The 19,119-nt window shown below is 39.9% G+C and overlaps 1 protein-coding gene across 4 annotated transcripts in view; it reads right to left on the bottom strand.

Annotated features, from left to right (window-relative positions):
- ttc28 (tetratricopeptide repeat domain 28) overlaps positions 1-19,119 on the bottom strand; it is a 163,909-nt gene that overhangs the window by 137,617 nt on the left and 7,173 nt on the right. For all 4 annotated transcript variants that reach the window (XM_086301526.1, XM_086301528.1, XM_086301530.1 and 1 more), the window contains one exon: positions 18,187-18,549. In XM_086301526.1, the coding sequence (XP_086157652.1) occupies positions 18,187-18,549 (363 nt within the window). The remainder of the gene's footprint in view (positions 1-18,186; positions 18,550-19,119) is intronic.

Below are 19,119 nucleotides of genomic sequence, written 5' to 3'. Positions count from 1 at the left end.
GGATAAGGCTGTAACAATTCTAAAACTGAGACTGTGAAATACAAACAGCCACTGTGTCATAATACTGCCCTACCCCCAACTCAACTATGCTAATTAGGAAAAAAGTCACAAAGCTGTTAGTGCATCTTACAAATTTGCACTTGCTATGTTGAGTTTATACTTTCAAGCACCACTCCATGAGGAGCCACAATGGGGTGACAGTAGAGCATAGTGAGAAGTAGAGCAGATCATCTGCTAATCTCTGACCACTCCAGTCTGCAAGCCAAAGTATCCTTTAGCATGATGCTGAACCCCAAGAGGGACCAGCAATAATATTAATTCCAACAGTAGCTAGATGGTAGAGACTTTTTTTTGACTGCATTGCAGGTGAAACCACACTAGTTGTAGCAGTCGTTAGTGTTTGTGTGTTGATGTCTACCCAACTGATGTCTCAGGGTCAGGTATAATTATGTTTGCTGCAAAAGAATCATTGTTTATTTGGGTTCATTCATTCATATTATGTATTTGTATTTGATTTCAAAATAAAAGTCTTGTGCTTCTTTTATGCATTATTGAAATCTAATTTTTGGTTCTAAATATTTAGTAACATACTTCACCTGCACCCTGAGAAATCAACTTCTGTGTTGGCAGGTTTCATAACAAAGTTTGTCATTTTTCAAAATAAACAGCTGCACTGAAAATATCATCAAGAGACACAACGTCTAGATCTTTTTTGCACACATCCAAGGGGAATGGTAAGGTTGATAAATGTGAGGAAATCTTAGACAGTGTCTGTGTGCATGACTGAAGGCGAAGGTATGATCTCAGCGACTCTATACTCCACCTCTACAGGTTTTGCAGGAGGAAAAGAAAAAGACCTCAGAGGAGGTTCATGGATGTGATATGCAGGCATTTGGTGCAACAGAGGAGGTAGACGAGCCACTGTGGTGACCACTAAAGGCAGAAGAAGAAGTGGGGGGGGGCAACTGATGTACAGCTAAGCCTAGGCCAAAGGGAACAAAAGGCTCGCTGTCAGACTATTGAGGAATATATTAAGCTCTAGAGTAAAAAAATAGCCTTAACAATCGCCTCTAACTGACAACTGTCCTTTTATTAATGTTATTATTATTTACCTCCACTTGTGTTTCTTTCACATGTCATGTTTAACGTATATCACCCATATATAACTTAATGGTTGTTTCGGCTGACACTAAATCTGGAATGAACCACTTGAAGACAAAATGGGCCAGTAGGATGGGCTATTGCTAGTATAATAACTTAAGTTTGTTTTATTCATAATTTTGACACTGACGTTTTTATCTTTTACTGCAAATGTATACCAGTGTCAGAGTAAATCTGTAATTTTAACATGTAGGACATATAACAAAAACACAACAAAACTGATGAACGAGAGAAAGAATGCTGCTTTTTATGGTTCTGAGATTTTACAGCAAATTCTGAAAACACTCTTGTGGACAGAGCCCTGTTTGACACACAAAGGTGTTTAAATTTGTCAGCATTTAGTGTGGACATAGTCTGAGTGTGAGATAAAGTCTGCCGCAGAGTGGCTACATCAGTCTGTGTGGCCTCCAGGCACCCACCACAAATGAGACAATTCATCTTTGCTCCCATACATGGCCACAAACACTGCCTTTCTTTGTGCACGCACGCACGCACACACGCACACACACACGCACACATAGCTGTCTAATCTGCTTCTTCTCTGCAACCACAGCAGGTATTTCACCTGCTGTTGTTTCTCTTTTATCCACCTCCACTGCACAGACAGCGTCCACTCTCGCATCTTAGAGCTGCCTCTTGTTATCGGTGCTGCCCTGGTTTAGAAAATTCAAGATGATGTTGTTTTTGAGGCAAGTCTTTGTCCTCAAAATTATGTTTATATAAAACACAACTGTTTGCCTAATAGCCTATGCTGGGAAAACAACAAATGATCAAAATTAAGTCTTGAAAGCATTGGTCATATGTTTGTCACTACTACATAATACCAGTAAGATTAAATGTCCTGTAGATATAAAAAAGAATATTATTAGCGATAACACAAAAATCTAGACACCTTAATTTATGTTGTTGTACAATTATTGTTGTTTTGTTTTTTTTCATTTCAGTTTCTCTGTACAGACTGGTAGATTTAATGTTTATTTTGACCACTGCTAGTCAGAGAGTACACAGTCATGCTCAGACTCTGTGTTTTTCACAGATATATACATATAGATGTAGCATCCAGGCTTATGAGATGCGTGTCTAGTAAAAAATGTTTGCTCAGGGGTTAAAGGTACACACAATATCCAATGAAAAAAATTCCAAGACAAAAAAACAAGGAAATGACACTTTAGGTGACACGAAGCTGTACACTATTTTACTGTTGCAAATATGTTTATTTTACATATATCTCATTTAGTAATCCTTTTGTAAATTTGATTTAACACTGAGTGGACTGACACTGGCTTAAGTTACGCACACCAGAGTCCCCATCTCAGCATTGTGACGTCAAGTACCAACCAATTTACTGACCAGTTGATTAAAAAGAAATCAAACTGACACTGACTTAAGCTAAAGTTGGCTTATGTCAATTATGTTATTTAAATGGTTATTTAAATGATCTGAGTGTTATATCAGTTGAATGGCACTGACAAAGGAACAATTAAATTACATGGGTAGAGTACCAGAACTGTCGCTACATCAGCATAAAAGACAGTCCTAAAAGATAAAGTTTAAAGAAATCCATGCACTGCTGCACCAAGGAAAATCGATTAAATCCCTCATCTGCAGCTCTCAGGACAGTAAACTAGTTTAAATGGTAGAGTAATTCTGCCAGTCTCTTAGATTTTACAGCAGAACATCACAAAAACAACTGCACAATTTAACATTATATTATATAAACAGCACAGTTAACATAGGAAGAATATTTTTGCACAAGAAACCCCAATTTTTATCCTAACAATGTGTCCCATGTCAAAAGTGTCAATATTAAGCAAGTTATGATGTTTTTGTTACTTGAGTAACAAATACAGAAAAAAAAAAAAAAACACTGTTTGTCCTGGCTTTTTTCAGCTGAGGTGATGGTGCATAATATCTAAAAGGCCCTTAAAATGTTAAAAGATTTATGACTGTTGAAGAATAAAAATTTTTACCTACGTCACTAGGGCTGGGCCATATCATATCACTCACGGTAATACCGGTATAATGTTGGGCAACGATAAGAAAATGAAATATCGCGATAGAATATGGGTAAAACGTGCATGCGCAGTGCCTTTGTTTTCATACGCACATGGCGGAAAAAGTATGGTGGCGACGGAGAATGAGAAGGGGGAAAGCGGATCGTTAAATGAAACGGATGAACCAGAACTGGTTTGTAAAAATGCTGCAACTTCAGTGGTGTGGAACTGGTCTAGCTTTCGTCTGTCAGATACACAACAAAACACTATTTTTGGTAGAGCATGCTAGCGGCCCATCGTTATTACTGTATTTTTTGGAAAATACGGCACACTTAAAAATCAATCCTTTGATTTTTCTGAAAATCGACAGTGCCCCTTATAATCCCGTGTGCCTTATGTATGAATTCTGGTTGTGTTTACTGACCTCGAAACGATGTTATGTGGTACACGGCGCTCGAAAATCTGTCAAATGTTTTAGTACGACTTTGCTAAGCTACGAAGCCGCACAGCTTGATGGATTGTCGGAGCATTACGGCTATTGTATGCAGGCGCCTCGCGGAGTGATACGTACTGTGCTTCAACATAATATTACCTTATTGTGTGTATAACCGCTTTTTACGTTTTGTGGATATTATACATGGTTATGCTGAGGATATGTTGACCAATTTCCACTGGAAATGCCTTTTGGTTAAACTGTCAGCAAGGAATTTGCAATTTTTATATAACTTTAATACACATAAAAACACCTGCTTGTTTAAGTGAAAATGCATTGATGGGTTTTTTTGCACTAATAAAGTTGTGAAGTTGTAAAGTATTTTGTCTAGTGTCATTTATATCGTCATTTATATCGTTATTGCAAATTGTCAGATGTGATTAATATTTTTGGTCATATCGCCCTGCTCTATACGTCACATTAGAGCCCCGTCTCACTTCCAACTTGTCACTTAGCGACGTTATGTCACATTTTAATCCGTTGGGTATCTTGCAGTGTTATTTTCAAGCAAGAAAGCTTTACCTTACTAGCAGGTGTTTGAACCATGACAATGATCTTTTTACTAAACTTAGCAGTTTTGGAATCTAAGTCTAACCAAACAGCAAAAACAAGCAGGCGAAAAATGTGAAGGAAACTAAACAGAATGAAAACAAAGTCAAAGTCAGCACAAAAACAGAGCTCCTACACAAGAGACAAACTGTGGTCTCGTAGCTGACAGTTTTGTGAACGCCACCACTACCTCTCCTGCTCTCTTGATACAGAATTTGTCACTCTCGTTCATACAGGAGCACTAGCTCTTGGCGACATATGGCAGCTGGTATACCACAGTACTAACAACTCTGGACACCTTGAGAGCTGCCAGCAGCTTCAACAATATGACCCTGAAAATGTAATGGGTTGGAAAACAATAGGATTAAGCCATGGTTAGGTTTAGATACAAAAAGAACTTTTCATTTACAGATTTTGTTTCCTTCCATTTCCCAGCTTTCCCAGCTTGGCACTCTTAGGCTACAAATCTCTTCTTATGGAATAATGGGTTGTTTTTTTCTGAAGATGGTGGTAAAGTTACTGACCAGAAATATTTCCTCCTTCTGCACTGTCAAGTGAAGGTGGAGCAAAAACCAAAAACATCACAGCAAATGCACCAGTGCTTCGCACCCACTTCCAGCACATGCTGAGGAAGCTATAGTTAAAATCTTTGATGAATTATATATCTCCTGCTAACAGTGAAAGCTGCAAAAAGAACCTTGATTAAGACCTTTCCTTAATCAGAAATGATCTCAATCAGCTGGATGGGGAAAGCGCTGCATTTATACCAAGACTCATCATTGTGTGGCTGTGCAAAAAAAATCCTTTAATCCTGTTACTTCTTATTGACACTTTTTCTTCTAATGTTTTTCCTCACTCTGTTGCTGCATGTTGATTCAATTTGTTTTATATGTTTGTTTGTTAGTGTTTTTAAAGACATGATTACACATTGGGTTTGGGTAGTTTCTGCACAGATCATTTTAAGATGCAGCGCACACCGCTGCTCTGTGGGGCTACAAATTGAACCTCAATACCAGACAACTAACCTAAATGTGTCAGACATTACTAACAAATCATACTTTAAGTAAGGTAAGTGAAAAAGTACTGGCTCTGAAATATATAAGAGTACAAAGGCAAAAAGTAACTCTTTTATCTACCAGCTACTGTACAAAGTAAACTGTATTTCAGCCCATATTAATATAATAATAACATAACATTAATACGCAGGCATCCAAGTTGTTGGACGTTAAGAGTTTAAAGGCCAAAGCAATCAAGATTTTCTGTAAATATTTTCTATTGTTTACAACAGACTACACGTATACACATGGGGACAGAAGATACCACCACCAAATCAGCCATCTTTAGCAGAAAACCTGACTCACTGACTGAGCTACAGGAATCCATTATGAGCCACTTGAACTAGTTCACTAAATATAAAATAGGTCAAACTTCAACAGGTCGACCTCAAGCAGCTTAAATATATGTACACAATACATGCATCAATATTAATAATCTTTAAAAATCATGCATATTATAATAGATATTATAATAGACAGAAGTGATATTTTATTGCAGAGTATTTATTTTAAAGACACCATTCCTTGAGCCAGTGTCCTAAAACCACAAATTTCAAAAGCATGTTGGTTTGTGATTCTTTGCGAGAGTAGAAAAAAACCTATTAGAGCATGTTTAGACTCACAAGGATTTTATTCGCTAAAATCATTATATGAACCTTTGGCCATATTTAATACGGCCATCCATTACTGTATCAGAATATGTATGACAGAAAAAAAAACATGAGATACTGCATTTTAGATCCCATTAACAATTATGCTGTTTAAACTTTTGAGTGCAGACCTTCACAGGGTACTGTGAAAAAATGATATTTAGTTTAGTAAAGGATCTGACCACTTCTACTGCTGACTATTTGTGATCACGGTCATCTGACCATAAAACAGCTGTTATATCCCCTCTCTAACCTTCAGCACCTCTGTCTCTGTCTTTCAAACACAAAATAAATCAATGTGACCACAACACAAACCCATCCTTGGCTGTGAAGGAAAGGGCTGGTCAGAGGTCAGATGCTGGGGTGTTGCTTTTGGAGAACATGATCACATGGGGGTGAGCAAGGGTCAAAGTCTAGGTGCAGCAAATGAAACCAAATAACGCGGAGAGGGACGTTGTTTGCTTATCAGATCTGTCCAGTTGTGCATGCGTCTGTGTTGCACTTATCTGTGTATACGTGTGTGCAGTTTAAGGAAAAAGGTATTGATTTAGTAACAGAGCTGAAAGCTTTCAACATTGATTTCTTCCTCTGGATGAGAGCAGGAAGGATCTGGAGGAGTGAGGGGTCAACACCTCTGCCCTGCTGGCAGTACTGAACAGTAATAGGCTAATAAAACCATACTCTCCACCCCCCCCAAGCCATAAGTTCAAGGTTTAATGTGTTCAGCAACACACCAGTTCTTACTGCAATGACTAAAGAAACAAAGTCATAGGATATTCGCATATTATAATGATAATATTTTAAACAATTTTCAGGCATTTGCAAATCACATTCAAAGTCAATTAATGCACTTGTAAATATTTTTACAAAAGAGATCATTAAATGATAATATTCAAATGATTGCTTTCCCCAAAAATATTTAGCAATTTACACCATACATTAACATGAATTTAAGTTAATTATTCTAAATTAATAATGCATAAATGAATTGATTAGCATTATTATTTGAATTCTAAATTGTATGTATGTTTTTTGTCATCAAAAGAGGTGTAAAACCTCTTCAAACAGTTTTTACAGGGATAAACTAATGGATAATCACAGGGTAGTATAAGTTCCACTTAATCAGCTGCCTGCTGTTAATAGTGGTCATGCAAACAACAAGAAAAAAACAAATCAAAATCTGAAATCTGAGTGGGGAAAATGATGTTGATAAATTTGGATTCTTTTGTCATTAAAATAGCGATCGTTGTTGCTCCAATTTCACAAGTAGAAAATTGAGAAAAATGTTTACATAAATATATTCCTGAGTGTAGAAGATTTACACAGATTGTAGTGACTGCATGCACCACTGGGCAAGCTAACAACGCTCAGCCTTGTATGTGTCCATGAGAAAATAAATTACACTATGTAGTCAACAGAAAAGATAAGAAAGGTAGGTGTGTGTGTGTTCTATTTATGTTTCTATGTTATGTTATGTGCTAGTGCTAACTAATAGCTAATTTGATTTGTTCATGCCTTATGGCAAGGTTGTATTAAATTGTGCTATTATGCTCTTTCACACACACACACGTACACGCACACACCAACAGGTAACCTCAGCTCGTCTGATATTTGACTATATTAGCAGCTTGTGCCTGACAGGCGTGTCACTGGAGTGGTGCACACTGAGCCTGCTCTCGTCCCTCAGGACACTTGTGAAGGTCATATTTAGCCAACTGACAAAACACTCCTCAATTGCCTCTGAATATTACAGAAGCAAAAGCTTCAGAGAGGAGTAAGTACTGATAGCATTCTACAGAAATTCACACCTTTGGCTCGAACACTGTTATTCAGCAATTAATGCTGGATGATGGAGTGAACAAAGCATCCCAGCATTTTCAACACCCCGGTGCAGGAACAGTTTCATTTATTATCGGCTGGACGACTCCACATTTCAGTCAGGTAACATGTCTCTTCCTGTGTAAAATAAAGGCACATGCAGCTTTTCAAGAGTTTCATTAATATACAATTTCATTTTTTTGAGTTGAAGATAAGCTGGAACATACAAAAGAGAATTAACCCTGTCTGGCTATGAAACTGTTGAGCTCCACATTTATTAATCCTTTGATGCCTGCACATTGTGTCATGCAAGACGTCGACATTCTCCTCCTAAGAAAGACCATACAGTCTACATGATCATGTAATAAACATGATCATGTAGACTGTATAGTCTTTCTGTTTTTATTGATACGCTACACGGGTCCCAGCTCAAACAGACAGTTGGTGGTACATATGCCCAGTGAAGCTCCCATGCTTGGCAGCCTAGCAGTGTCACTGGGGCCCTGCCAAACACATGAGCTTATAATTGTATTTGATTTAATGCGAGGAAAGTATGCATAAGGTTTTACACATTGACTGACAGATTGATCATCCATCAGCATGCATTAGTGGAATGCAGGTGTTTTGTGGCCAGAAATATGATGAAACAAAAGGACATAAATGTTGTTTTATTTCAATTCAGACAGATTTCTGGTACCCTACTTGCAAAAACTACAATAATATGAAGGGTTTTTTTGTCTAGAAAATCTGTAGGTAATTATTTTAGTGATTAGTTCCTCTAGCTCTTGCAGCTGAACTGCTGTTAACAAACACCCAAGATGCTAATTGCATCAACCTCATTAACCTCAGCTGCACAATACAATTAGCATTATTATTATTTATTATTATTTTTATTCACATAGTATTTTTTGTTGTAAGCATTATTTGCATTTTGATCTGCAGGATTCATCCTCATATGTCGCTTTCCCCATGGTGTCGTCCAGAGTGAGAGAACGATAACTAACATTTTCACACATGAAGAGATGAAGAGTCCGAGACTGACTAATTGAGCAGTTTTGAACTGTATTATGTGTACTATAAAAAAAAGGAGGCTGCCTGCCAGGATACGAATGTTGCTTATATTGTACACATTCCTATCACATTTACAAGAAGTGCTCTCTTTGAAGCTCAAACCCGGTTGCCTCCAGAGACTCCCACACAGACATCACAGGAGTCCCAAAGATCTGATTGTTCATTAACCTCGGCCTCTGCCTGGAAATAGCAACATACAACCTGTCATTAGTGAGTCATTCACTCTTGCTGTTTATCTCTCTTCTCTTTTCTCTCAGGTTTTCTTTTTTTCTGCTCCATTACTCCGAGGCTGCTCAATTCCAAATGTTCAGAATGTAAGAAGAAAATCGCAACATCTGTGGCAAGGATGACAAATCCCAAAGCAAAGCCGTACTTCAGTGAAACATAGTTAAGCATTTTTTGAGAGAGAGAAAGAGAGAGAGAATGAACAACAACAAGATACACTAGGTGGACTGTCGTTAGATTTTACACACAAAAAAGTGATTTATCAGTTTATCACAGTGATTTATCCCCAGAGAATAATCACTGTGGTAATCTCGTAACTTTAGCGTCTTTACTTCAATCAGGTTGGCAAAGAGCTTTGGGTTAGGAATAAGGTTAAGTTACATTTTAGCCACATGCTAAACAAGCATAGCTTAGCATAGGCCAACACTGCAACAGGTAGAACACTGTTGTTTATTTCAAAATAGCCAAAAGCTAATAAGATTTCCATCAGTTTCTATTCAATTTTACATTGTGTATAATGCTAATTAGCAATCATCAGCATGCTAGAAAGAATTGGCTTCTCCTCATTGGCACTCTGTTAAATGCAGAATTGAATTTAAAAATACTTCTCCTCACATACCATATCTTGAATAATCAGGCCCATCTTATCTTAAAGACCTCATAACACCATACTGCCCAAATAGAAGACTTCGGTCAGACTGCTGGCTGATTTTTTTTTTTTTTTGCTCCAAGAGTATTTAAAGTAGAATGGGAGGCAGAGCCTTCAGCTTTTTGTCCCCTCTTCTGTGGAACCAGCTCCCAGTTTGGATTTGGGTGATCTTTCTTCTTCTTTTTTTTTCAATCATTAAATAATTGCAGTTTGTCTTTGTTTTTTTGTTTTTTTGAAGACCCAGATCTGCCTCATGGGCACATCTAATTTTTCTGCCTTTGCAAATAAAGAAAGCAAACTAGATCCATTTTTCCAGCTGTCTTAATGTCCTTCCCAAAAATTAACTCGCGCAGAATATTATCATAATCAATAGAAATGATCTACAGAAATAAGACCCCTGTTGCTTAAAAACAGCTGAGACCAAAATCGTGATCCTGAGATGTTCTTTTTTACTTGCTCACAGTCTGATAGCAGTCACACCATGCTGTGTTCAAGTCCAACTGAGTCACTCTTTCATTATCTCCCACTGCTCTTATCTTTTTCTTTCACTGAAATTCTCTTTGCACAGACAGCCGAGGCACCCAACTGTGTGCAAGGGAGATGTACGCAGAGAGAGGATAAAGGACGCGTTAACAAACTGCAGTAGCTAAGCAGGATTGCTGAGACAGCAAGCTATGGTCAAGTCTAGAGTGTATATAAACCAATGCTGCAAGTCGAGAAGTAGAAGCATATCTCCCAATTAATGCCAGGCAATTAGGCCCACTGCTCTTCTAGGCAAAATTAAAAATCATTACAGTCTGCAGGATATGTATGAGTATGGGTGTGTGTGTGGCACACCGTAAGCAGCAGGTGATATAGTACTGCTGGTGTGTGCTTTTTCTCCAAATATGTTATCACATTTGATTTTCATGAAAAGATGCAAAGTAGCTCCATCTGGCCTTTATCTGCTGATAACGATAAGGGGGGGGGGGGGGGGGGGAAGCTAGTATGATTATTTAAATACAGACATAGGCAGACAGTCCTTTACTGTTGTCCAAGAGGTTGTGAGTGGGGAGTTTCCTGACATATCATTGCTGCTCTCTAGTGGTTGCTGCAAAAACTTGAAATGTAAAAATGATCTCAGTCCTTTTGCCTGTATCTTTCTTTTACTACTGAAATGTACTGTTTGTACTAAGAATTCATGTGAAATAAATCATTTTTTAAATGACGTACTGATTTATTTCTTAGCAAATGTAAAACCTTTTTAACAATGAAATTCTTAACATATTTATTTTCTTAACAAAAGAAACAAATAATGAATTTAAAGCATAATGAGCTATTCTTATTTACTTAACTTGTAGTACGTATTGACATAATGAAAATTCAGTATTTAATTTAGAGACTAAAACTGCTGAAAAATTAAAGCAAAATGAATAGAAATACAACAAAAATCAAAAGGTTTGTTTATTTTTCTGACAGTTATTTTCATTATCAATTATTTACATTACACTCTCGATTGCTTTTTCAATTAATTGTTTTGTATATTAAATGTCAAAAATAGTGAAAAACATTTTTACACTGCTTCTTTTCACTGTCACCTTTGTTTTTGATTGATTAATTGAATCAGAATTTCAGATCTAGATGACTTTTTGAAACTGGTCTGAAAAACTATATGCTTGAATACAATGGACAATACCACCAGTGTCTTTGGTGGATGAAAATGATCAAATTGATACACAAAGAAAACAACAGTGTGGTTCAATGTACAGTGGGGCATACACAATGAAATGTTTCCCTGCTGTAGACTGACTCCTCCTTCACCTCACATGCTCTGCAGTAAGTCCTGGATTACCCTACTGACCCACGCTGAGTTCTCCGTGACACAGATTCACTTATAGCACAAAACCAGCAGAGGACATTAAAATCACATCAACACAACGTCGGTCATAGGACCTTAAACTCACCCAACCAGGGAGGAACCCAAACATGCGGAAATTGAATGTTTTGCCTTGTTTAGATCACATTATAATATAGCCTCTGTCATGTGGGGAAGCTTCCTAAACAGGACATTTTAAGCCCCAAGACCTACTTAAAGAAACAGGGCTGTGCGTTCTCTGCACGTATGCTGGTAATATTTTTGCCCCATGTGGTTGCAGAGTAGTTTCTTAATGACAGGGGAAGCCTGAGCAGTGCGGGGCCAGCTCCACGGCCCTCTGCATAAACAGCCATAGCTGGCTGCCATCTGGTTGGCTCCTACTTCAGAGCAGAGAACCCACTGAATCCTTACTGATCATCTCCACTGATTCCTACATTGAACTGCTGGAGTATGTAGGAACAGTTACGGATTGTAACATCAAACTTATACCCAAATAATTAAAGGGCTGGTATAACCAAACTAACAAAAATCTAAATTCTTGCTTACTTTAGAGGATTTTTAGGGACACAGAAAGCATTGGTTTAATTTGACATATTCTTCTTTTCAGATTTCTGCCACAAATCCAGTGTATAAAGTGTATTCAGTGTATAGTGTAATAAAGAGAGGGACTATTACAAGCAGTACATGTAATATTGATTATTAGTATATTTATAACATTAATAGTGCAATCATTGATTAATTATATCATCAGATAAATCTGATTACTAGTTTTTCACTAATCTATTATTTTCAAGGCCTATGGAGTGTCTCACACACACTCAAATGGCCTTCAAAGTCATTGCATTTTAAATGACTTCGCAGTTCCCAGTAACTACACTGCAGCGGTATTTAAAAATCTTCAAAAAAAAAAATCTTTTATGATATTTAAAGTTCAGATTTCTGAGCTGATTTCTTAAGCAAACCAAAACTAGGTAACTTATCTTGTCTCCTGCCACACCAGAGGAGACAAGACTTTAGACCATGTGTATTCCAACCTGGCTGGAGCCTACAAAGCCACACCCCTCCCCCACATTGGACAATCGGACCATCTCTCCCTGTTCCTCACACCTCGGTATTCACCACTCATCCAACGTGTGAAACCTGCTGTGAGGACAATTAAAGTGTGGCCAGAGGGGACAGACGCAGTGCTCCAGGACAGATTTAAAAACACAGACTGGAATATGTTCACCCACACAGACCTGGACCAGTACGCCTCATCTGTACTGGATTACATCTCCAAAACCACAGGCAGTGTCACCACCCAGAAACGGATCACCATGTACCCCAACCAGAAGCCTTGGATGAACCGGGATGTTCGTCTCCTCCTGAAGGCCCGCAACACTGCCTTTAGGTCAGGAGATGCACACGCCTACAGTACAGCCAGGGCTAATCTAAAGAAGGGCATCAAAAAAGCCAAACACCATTACAAAAAGAAGGTAGAAGAACACTTCTCCAACTCCAACCCCCGACGCATGTGGCAAGGACTCCAGACCATCACAGACTACAGGACCACCAAACCCTCCCCCGCATCCTCTGATGTCTCCTTCCTCAACGAGCTCAACAACTTTTATGCTCGTTTTGAGCGAGGGAACCCCACAACCACAACCAAAGCAGACATGACGCCAGACCACCAACCTATGACTCTCTCCCCCACCGATGTAGGAGCGGTGCTGAGCAGGATCAATGTCCACAAGGCTGCAGGCCCTGATGGCATCCCCGGGCGTGTTCTCAGAGCGTGTTCTGGGGAGCTTGCAGGAGTGCTCACAGACATATTCAATCTGTCCTTGGCCCACGCTGTGGTACCGGCCTGCTTCAAATCCACCTCCATCGTCCCGATACCCAAAAACTCCAACCCATCTTGCCTCAATGATTACCGCCCAGTAGCACTCACCCCCATCATCACTAAGTGCTTAGAGCGACTGGTCCTAGCACACTTCAAATCCTGTCTCCCCCCCACCCTGGACCCCCACCAATTCGCATACCGCCGGAACAGGAGCACAGAGGATGCAGTCTCCATCGCAATGCACTCTGTCCTCTCACACCTGGACAACAACAACACCTACGCCAGAATGCTGTTTATAGACTTCAGTTCAGCATTCAATACAATCCACCCCTCACAACTCATCAGGAAACTGACAGACCTGGGTATCAGTTCCCTCATCTGCAAATGGTTACTGGACTTCCTGGCCAACCGCCCCCAACATGTCCGGCTGGATAACCGCTGCTCATCTACAATCACGATGAACACCGGTGTACCACAAGGCTGTGTGATGAGCCCTTTCCTCTACTCCCTCTTCACCCACGACTGCAGACCTGCTGATGGTTCCAACACCATCATTAAGTTTGCAGATGACACCACGGTGATTGGCCTCATCAGTGACAACGATGAGGCCGCCTACAGGGAGGAGGTGGATCGTCTGGCTGAGTGGTGCGACAGAAACAACCTGCTGCTTAACACCGAGAAGACCAAGGAGCTCATCGTGGACTACAGGAGGAATGCTGACCCACATCCACCCATCCACATTAAGGGGACGGCTGTGGAGCGTGTGAGCAGCTTCAAGTTCCTGGGAGTCCACATCTCCGAGGATCTCACCTGGACGACCAACTGCTCCAAGCTGGTCAAGAAGGCTCACCAGCGCCTCTTCTTCTTGAGGACTCTGAGGAAGAACCACCTGTCCTCAGACATCCTGGTGAACTTCTATCGCTGCACCATCGAGAGCATCCTGACCAACTGTATAACAGTCTGGTACGGGAACTGCTCTGCCTCGGACCGGAAGGCGTTGCAGAGGGTCGTGAAAACTGCCCAGCGCATCGCCGGAGCACCACTTCCTGCCATAAAAGACATCTACAGGAAGCGGTGTCTGAAAAGGGCTGGGAAAATCATCAAAGACCCCAGTCACCCATCACATGGACTCTTCACCCTCCTGCCCTCTGGGAGGCGCCACAGGAGCCTCCGGACTAAGACCACCAGGTACCGGAACAGCTTCTTCCCCACAGCTGTCAGACTCCTGAACTCTGCCTCCTGACATCTGACCCACGTTAAACTCATGGACTGAACATACACACACCCACAATGGACAACTGTACCCTCAAACACAATAATAACATGGACTGAACCACCACTCACAACCACTAGCACTTTATATAGCCTCTGTAGAAACTATCTACACCCTCACTTATCTTAACTGCACTACTGTATAATTCTGTGTAAATAATCATTCTGTACATTCGATAATCTTTAATCCTACAACTGTTTACAACTTGCATAGTTCCCATTTCTGTATAGCTGTATATCCCAGATTCTGTAAAGTTATTTATTTCATATTCTGTATAGTTTTTCATATTTATATCCTGTTCATATCCTGTACATAGCTTGTACTCACTACAGCCTGTACATACTTATAGTTATAGAATATTCACAACATACTTCATACCGTGTACATTATAACATACCATAATAGACCCATTTCTGTAATATACTCACATATCTATATTATTGCTAATATATATTGTAATATATCTATATCACTAAAGCACTTCTGGATGGATGCAAACTGCATTTCGTTGCCCTGTACCTGTGCATGTGCAATGACAATAAAGTTGAATTCTATTCTATTCTATTCTATTCTATTTTCCACATTTCTGGGTTTTGTACAATCACTATCGATTCTTACTGTTAATGTAAAGCTTAAAATGTCTCACAAACACCTGCACTGACATTTTTCAAATGCAAGGAAAAAGAACATTTGTTTGGGACTACATTTAGTGACAGATTGATCTGGAATGATTATATGCTATATTTACAAGCAAAGAATGCTTTACCCTAAAATAATTAGTCACGATAACTGGACGGACAGCAGTTCAACAGTCACTGATATTTTGGAGGGTACGTGCTCAAGCACAAAAAGGGCACATACTGTAAGTAGTATTTTAAAAAGTACATTGTGCACAATAACAAATGTATTAGCTACTTGCTTGCTTTTCACAGTCTGACCTTTGGGTGAAGTTATCAGAACATTCACTCCTGGAAAGACTGTCTTGAATATTTTAAACTGAATAATCGTTCTCACTAGAATGATGGACTTCCCAGACTGATGGGAAGGTTTATATTCACCATGTTTTCTCTTGCTGGCTCTCTGCGTTTTCAGATTTATATTTTCTGCCTATTTAAAACCCTTTTCCTGCCATCATTGTGCAGTGTTCTGTGTTCTTTGAGCTACATTAGTAAGTCAGTCACTCTTTTGACCCCCTACAATACATCCTGATTTTCTAGAGATGAATTTAGATTTTTGGTTTTGGCTCAACAAACTCTTCAGCAAAAACATTTCCCATCAGCATCATAATCTCAGCTGATCCATAAACGATACCTCATCCAAGATCAGTTATCTAGCCTTTAATCTGCTACAATGCCAAGCAGACGTCTTTACTTGTGGGACCCAAAAGTACGGCAGTCTGTGTGGTGAAGCAAAACTTTCCCATACTGCTATAAGCTTAGATATTTGAATAAGTAATGCACCTGTTTTCAGGGGGGAAAAAAAGAAAAAGCTTCTGTGAAAGCACTTAACAACTTCTCAAAAACACACAAAGCCCGTGTAGGCATGACAGAAAACATTCATACGCAAAAGAGCCAGATCTACAAAAGAGAGACACTTTCACAAGAAAAGCTTTCGCTCCTGCAGCAATTTTACGTCTGTGATGTAACTTCATTTGAATCACAAAGAAAGAAAAAGCTTTCTCAAATCTTTGCACTGAATGCAGGAGAGAGAGAAAAGGACGAAAACAAAATCAAAAATGCAAAGAAGTCCTCCTTTTCTGTACGGTGTTGTTATCCAGATAAGCACACAAATATAAGCGACTTTTGACCAGCTACACCCCTCAGTTCCCATGACGGAGTCGACTCATTTTGTGTTTGTGATACAGAGACTGTGTGTTTGAGCCTGTTGTGCCAACAGAAAAGTCGACAGGGGCAGCACTAGGGCAAGCTGTGGGAGGCTCACAGAAAAGAAGAAAAGAAAAAAAGCAGACACCGAGGCCGGGTTGATGAAGAGCCGAAAGAAGGAACTCAAGCAGAAATAAATTCCCCCCCGCCCCCCCCCTTCAGAAAGACCCCCTCTTATTGGTAGTTCATTAGTCTTGATCTTGCCTTTGACCCACAGTAAATGCTGCAGCAAGCACACTGCTATGACACCGCCACTATACAAGCACAGACACAGGAATGCTGCTTCTGTTATTGTCTTTAAGTGCCAAACTCAGGCCAAGGCCTAGCCAGGGTTTCAAAAACAAACTAACAACCGTGCAAGGTTTTCACTCACTCACTCACACACACACACACACACACACACACACACACACACACACACACACACACACACACGCACACACACACACACACACACACACACACCACTTCCGTCCATTCTCTCTCACAGAGAAAGGAAGTGGAGTCGAACTGGCCGAGCCCCAGCTGTCCAGACAGAGGTAGCCTGGCAAACCCAGTCTCCTGCCTGCCTACTTCCTCCTCTGAATGGCTGTAAAAGACTCACAGAGCATTTGCTGTCCTTCAGTGCTCACTGTTTTGTAAGATGTAGAGAGCCACTTCAAGTGTAAAGAAGTACTTAAATGTACTTTCTGCGATGCACAAGAGTGATAGTCTCAACCCTAATTTTTACGTGATCACATTTTGTCCCCCGCCTCTGTTTTGTTTTTAGGGCAAACCCAATAGAAGTTTTGCTCTCTGGGACTCAGAAGTTACATTGTGGGACCCTCTTTGCTTAGTGAACATCTGCCTACATTTTCCATCAGTATTTATCCCCACAGTGGGCTGCCCACTGTGGGTCATGTGGCTCTGGCCATAGTGCCCCCACATGAGACCATAAGAAGCATGTTGCTGGGTGTTAGCACCATTGTTTCCTTCACTAACAATGCTGGGATTGTGATATAGTAAGAAAAAATGTGTGATAGCTGAGAAACCTACTTGTTACATACTTCTTCAATATCCAAAATATGATCTTTGTACAACAGGAAAAAAATAGTACTGATACATTAGCAGTGAACATAAATAGTCCAGCTCTCTATCATCACTGTCATCACAATGTTTCTCCTAATCCTTGCATATTTACAGGGACATCTCTGAGATCTATGTGTGTGCTGTCCTTTTTAAACAGCTGCCAAACAAAGAAAGACTATAAAGGACAAGATAAACAACATGTTATAAAAAGCACAACAAGCAGGCTGCAGCATCTAAATAGTAGACCTCTATTCAGCTGCCACACACTGTTAAAAATTCAAACTCTAGAAAAACACACCATCTGATGAGATTTTGAAAGGAAAGAGAGAAAATAAGGGTCTGCTTCGTTCTGAGCTGCACGCAGATCATTAAAGTCCAAGTTCAAAAATGAACTTGATCAAAGATCACCATCACATGACAACCTGCGCATAAAATGAGGCTGAGCTTTCACAGAGGATAGCATATTGATTCTAAGTGTTTATAGTTAGCAGTTTTTTTGCTTTTCAGTATACACACAAGCCATACATCCTTCTCACATTCATTTAAGAAAGTCTCAGGAACAGCAACTTTACCACAATCTCATTTGAAATGTGTGATTGGCCAAGGGTCCAACCTCTTACCTTGGGCCATTTGGGGTTGATGAGTCGTGCTTTAATTGCATCATCCAACGCGGTGCTGTACTCGCCCAGTCTCAGATATGCTGCAGAGCGGTTACTGTACAAAATGCAGTTTTGGGGATCGGCAGTCAGGGCTTCACTGTAAAGGCGAACAGCCAGTTCAAATTCCCCCTGCTGGCAGGCCTGATTACTGCGACGCACCCGCTCGAGAAATTCAGCTTTGCTAAGGGCTGGGGGTCCAGTGCCAGACAGTCGATCGGCTCTTTTTACCATCTGGGCTGAAAGGATCACAGGTGCAGGAGAAGAGGTCGATGACGAAGAAGGGTCGGTGGTCCTGCTGGTGGAGCGAGAACCAAAAAGAGAGAACTGAGGAGAGAAGAAGCAAAAGGGAGGAGAAAAAGGGAGAAAGGGGAAGAGCAGGGTTAAATGTTTTGCAACTAGAGAAGAAATCTTTATTTTACTCACTGTTTGACATAAAATTTTTGGCAAATGAAATAATAAACCGTTATCACCATCAACAAATGAATTCATTACTTCATTCAATCATATTTATATAGTGCCAACTTATTATTTGAAGGTAGAGACCCTGCATAGAAAAAAACTGATCATGTGCCAATAACCATGAAACAGCAGGTCTTCCTGTCTTAATGGGCAGAAACTCTTTTAGTAGCATTTGTAGGACCAATAGCAATGATGATTATCATGAAAGCATATTGTCAATCAAATAGATGAGTTATATAATCGATTCACCTAGCATGCAGAGTTGTGAAAGGAGAAGTATACAAACTGTCAAAACAGTTTTCCATATCAGGATGTAAGCATGTTTTTAATGCATGTTCAGCATTTTAACAAGACACCCTGTGGGGATTGATTACCTTATGGAGCCAGCCTCAAGTGGCCATTAGAGGAACTGAGATTTGTGACATTTGGTTTTGG

The sequence above is a fragment of the Aulonocara sp. 'chitande type north' Nkhata Bay genome, linkage group LG7, assembly GCF_057382095.1.
Source record: "Aulonocara sp. 'chitande type north' Nkhata Bay isolate Kocher_YH1m ecotype deep benthic linkage group LG7, A_spYH_male_GT1.1, whole genome shotgun sequence".
NCBI classification, from domain to species: domain Eukaryota; kingdom Metazoa; phylum Chordata; class Actinopteri; order Cichliformes; family Cichlidae; genus Aulonocara; species Aulonocara sp. 'chitande type north' Nkhata Bay.
The sequence above is the reverse complement of the archived record's forward strand: the minus strand, read 5'-3'. Positions and strand labels throughout refer to the sequence as shown.